This window comes from Bison bison, unplaced genomic scaffold (assembly GCF_000754665.1).
Source record: "Bison bison bison isolate TAMUID 2011002044 unplaced genomic scaffold, Bison_UMD1.0 scf7180017845671, whole genome shotgun sequence".
Taxonomy (NCBI): Eukaryota; Metazoa; Chordata; class Mammalia; order Artiodactyla; family Bovidae; genus Bison; species Bison bison.
In genome coordinates this window covers 9,473-13,345 of record NW_011476244.1, presented here as the reverse complement: position 1 = coordinate 13,345, position 3,873 = coordinate 9,473, and the positions used below count along the sequence as shown (strand labels likewise).

General features: G+C 55.8%; 1 protein-coding gene across 1 annotated transcript in view; it reads left to right on the top strand.

Annotated features, from left to right (window-relative positions):
• LOC104986028 (protein HIRA) overlaps positions 1–2,978 on the top strand; it is a 37,082-nt gene extending 34,104 nt beyond the window's left edge. The window contains exon 21 of the mRNA XM_010836441.1: positions 2,193–2,978. Within this exon, the coding sequence (XP_010834743.1) occupies positions 2,193–2,309 (117 nt within the window). The 3' untranslated portion in view covers positions 2,310–2,978. The remainder of the gene's footprint in view (positions 1–2,192) is intronic.
• The last annotated feature ends 895 nt before the right edge of the window (positions 2,979–3,873 follow it).

The window sequence follows — 3,873 nt, the reverse complement described above, 5'->3', positions numbered from 1 at the left end:
CAGCTGGGCCTTGGAGGCTGCCATGGCCGGAACACTGTCAGCAGAGCGGGGTGTGACCTGAGGGCAGGGAGTGGATCCTGCAGAGGCCGCGCTGCATGGCCTGCAGGATCTGAGTTCCCTGACCAGGGATCAAACCTGAGCCCCTGCATTGGAAGTGCAGAGTCCCCACCACTGGACCGCCAGGAAAGTCCCAGCATTCTTCTGAATTGACGCCTTTTTAAAAAAATATTTCTCTTGTCTCTTTGTCTGGATGTTGGGGGCGGGGTGGGGGTAAGTTGAGTGTGAGCCCTCCGCCTTCTTGCTGAGTTTCTCGGTGAGAATTGGCCGTTCCCGTGGAACTGGTCCCCAGGAGGTGAGGCAGCTGGAGGGTGCTGCCCACGATGGTGTGGGGGCCACGGGCCCCTGGAGGCTTCCTTTGGACAACATCATCTCACGTGTTTAAGAGCCACTTGTATTTCCTGTTGGAATACTTGGGTGTCATTTGTTTTTCTTATTGGTTTGCAACAGCTCTTTATATATTGGGAAGTGAGTGATATAAGCTCCCAGTGCACCTCGGGGACCCCAGGTTTCTTGCCGTCAGAGATCAGAGCTCCACGTGTACGGGGTGGTGATTGGGGGTGGTGGGGCAGACAATAAGCAGAGGGTGGGCACGGAGCAGCCGCCCTCCGGGGCCTGAGCTGTCCTGCCAGGCCCTCTAGGGAAGCCTCATCCATTGAGGTCTCCATCTCAGGACCTGTGTCCCTGACCGGAAAAGTGGCCATAAGCTGTGTCTGGCTGCTGCCCAAGACGGTTGGGGGGGGTGGGAGCGGTGGTGCAGCATGTGCTGGGGATCTTTGTACACACTCTGCAGTGATGGTTTTTGTCACAAAGTCTACATTACTTGATAATTGTAAAATACTGCACTTATTATTTAGCAACATATCTTTCTCCATCTTTAACTTTCAGCCTTTCTGTGTACCCATCTGTGTATTTCTTGCCAGCATTGGTGTGGCCAGCTTTTGTATGATCTGACAGGCTGTTTTTATCACCTAGTTCAAGCCATTCGTGTCTCTTGTTTTCTTATGTGTATGTTCGTATTGAAGACGTATTAAAGCATCAGCTTTAGCAAGATAATACGCCTTGTACCATCACTCCTCTCACTTTGAGTATTTCCCCTAAAACATTTTCAGAGTGGATCTTTCCTGGGGTAACCCTTCTGAGGTGTTACAAGCCTGAATGAAACATTTTTTATGATAATCTCTTATGTGAATAACTGTTTAGCTGGATTAAAAAGTAGGCAAGGTTTTTTCCAGAGTATTAAAAATACCAGGGATTTCCCTGGAAGTCCGGTAGTTAGGACTCCATGCGGGCCCAGGTTTAATCCCTGCTCGGGAACCAAGATATCGCAAACTATGTGGTTAAAAAAAAAAAAAAACTTTATTGTGAATCTTGGCATGTTTTCCTTTATAGGTAATATGTTCTTAGTCTTTGGAAATATTTAGAATTTTTCCGCCATTTATCTGAAAGTGTTGTGTCTTATTCCAACGTGTCTGCTTATCAGCTTTTCCGCGTTACCTGATCAGCCCTCAGTGGGGCCTTTCAGCCTTTAACTGTGTGAAATGTACCCATGTTTTTTCTTCAACTATCTGTGTCTCCTGTGGAACCTGTTACGTGGATGCCGGGCTGTGTGCTAGCGTCCACAGGCCTCTGTGGGCAGTGGTGCCCCGCTCCCCTGCAACACCCGGGCCTCCTCTTGCAGTGGTCAGCACTGCCCGCTGGGGTTCTCCGTTCTCAGCAGCCGTGCTCCTCAGAGGTCTGTGGACGGAGACCCCGCCTGGCAGTGCACGTCGCTCGAGGGCCAGGGCAGACGTGGTGCTCGTGCACTGGGAGCAGGAGGGGTGTAGGAAGTGCTGAAGGCAGAGACCCCGGAACGTGAGGCCAAGGCCCCTCCTCTGCCTGGGCTTGACCCTGGGCCCCTGGAGAGCTGCCCCTCCAGGGGCCCCGCCCTGGCAGCCATCCCGCCTGGAAGGCCAGGCTCCTCTGGCCACTGACTAGTGAGTGCAGAGACCAGCGGTGCCCGAGCCAGCAGCCACAGGGGGCCCAGACGAGCAGGACCTCCTGGGACACCCCCACACCTGCTGCTCCGCGCCTCTGTTCAGCCGCCCCACCTCCCGGTGAGATGGCTCCCTCAGCCGCCTTTCCTGTGCCCGCAGGGTCTGCGCAAGCGGGACCTGCTAAAGGAGCTGCTGCCGGTCATCGGGCAGAACCTCCGCTTCCAGCGCCTGTTCACCGAGTGCCAGGAGCAGCTGGACCTCTTGCGGGACAAGTAGCCTGCCCGCCTGCCCCCACCGCAAGGCCCACGGCTGCCCTCGCTGGGCTCCAGGGACACCGAGACCGCGGGAGGCGGGCCATCGCACACAGAGCCACGTCCCAGGCTGCTGCCCCCACAGAGGGGGTGGCCCTGCCCGCAGTGCCCCCGCCCTCCAGGCCCAAAGCGGAGCTGGGCTCTGCCTGCGGCCCCGGGGCCAGCACGGCCTGCCTGGGCCTGCCATCTCCAGCACGGTCCCAGCCAGAACCGGGCCCACCACCATGGGGGGCGCCAGGCTGCTTCAGCTACAATGAATGAGCCATTGTGAAGAGAGAGCCCCAGGACGCACGCGGATTATGTGGTCAGTAAACTGACCTGAGACCTATGTAAAAGGAAAGCCTATTCCAGCACATGGACTATTTTTGTACTAGAATTTGCTAACTTGTAAATGGCCAATAATCAGGATTTCCCTATAAGTCACTTGGACGTTGGTCACTTGTAGGAAATTTAAACTCTAATTATGACAGCTACATTGAAAAATAATTGTACTGAAATTAATTTGTCTATCTTCATTTGGTTTTAATTTTTAAATGTTTGTAAAAAGAGACTTGTTTTTTGGGGGATGGGGCAGAGGGTGGGTGATTTCTTTTGTAAGTGTAAAATAAATGGACACGCATTGGATACCAAACGCTCCTGACTTCCCCAGCCTTTTCCTTCCAACTCCCAGGCCCTCCCCGCACCGTGGACCCCTGTCCTGAAATGGGCAGTGATGACACGGCACAGCCAGAAAGGGATCCGTGATGTCACCTGACCCTCGGCCCCTCCATGCGAAGCGTCGCGTAGCATCTCATGAGCTGGCGGGCCGGCCCATCCACATCTCCCAGGCCAGCTGCAGAGGTCCTGGGTTCTGTCTGCAGGCACCACGGAAATCAGGAAACACAGACATCAGGGTTTTCTTAGGCGGCACGCCCAGCGCTGACCAACAGGAGGAGACGGCTGAGACCACAGAGGCCGGCGGCCTGCTGAGGGCTGAGCACCTCCTTCCCTGGTGCCCCACCCCGTCTGTGCCTCCGTGTCTGTCCGTGCTCGCGTCGGGAAAGCAGGCCTGATGGTTCTGGCCGCCGACATCCCACCTGGCTGCTTCCCCGCCGGGTGGTCATCCCATTGTCTCACTGGGAAGTCATGTGGCTGAAGAGAAGCAGGCACGCATGCGTGCCCGACAAAGCCGGCATACACACTGCACTTGGGCAAGGGCGCCCCAGAAGCCAGGCTGCGGGAGTCACAGGACGCACACGGCCTGAGAACGCCTGCCTGGGACCCAAACCAGCAAAGACCTGGGCCTCCCTCTCGAGCCTGCCAAAGGGAGACGAGGTTAAGAAGACGCACATGCTTGTGAGGACCGGCCAGGGTCGTGGAGGCAAAGTCGCAGCACTTCACACACGTTCCCTCGAAGAATCCTTGACAGTCAGAGTTATATTGACAACCACTGCTCAGACAAGAGAGGGTCCAGGGAGCGGGGAGACTGGTCAGAAACGTGCGCTTCCAGCCAGGACAGATGGACGGGGACCACACTGCCCCTTCTGCCT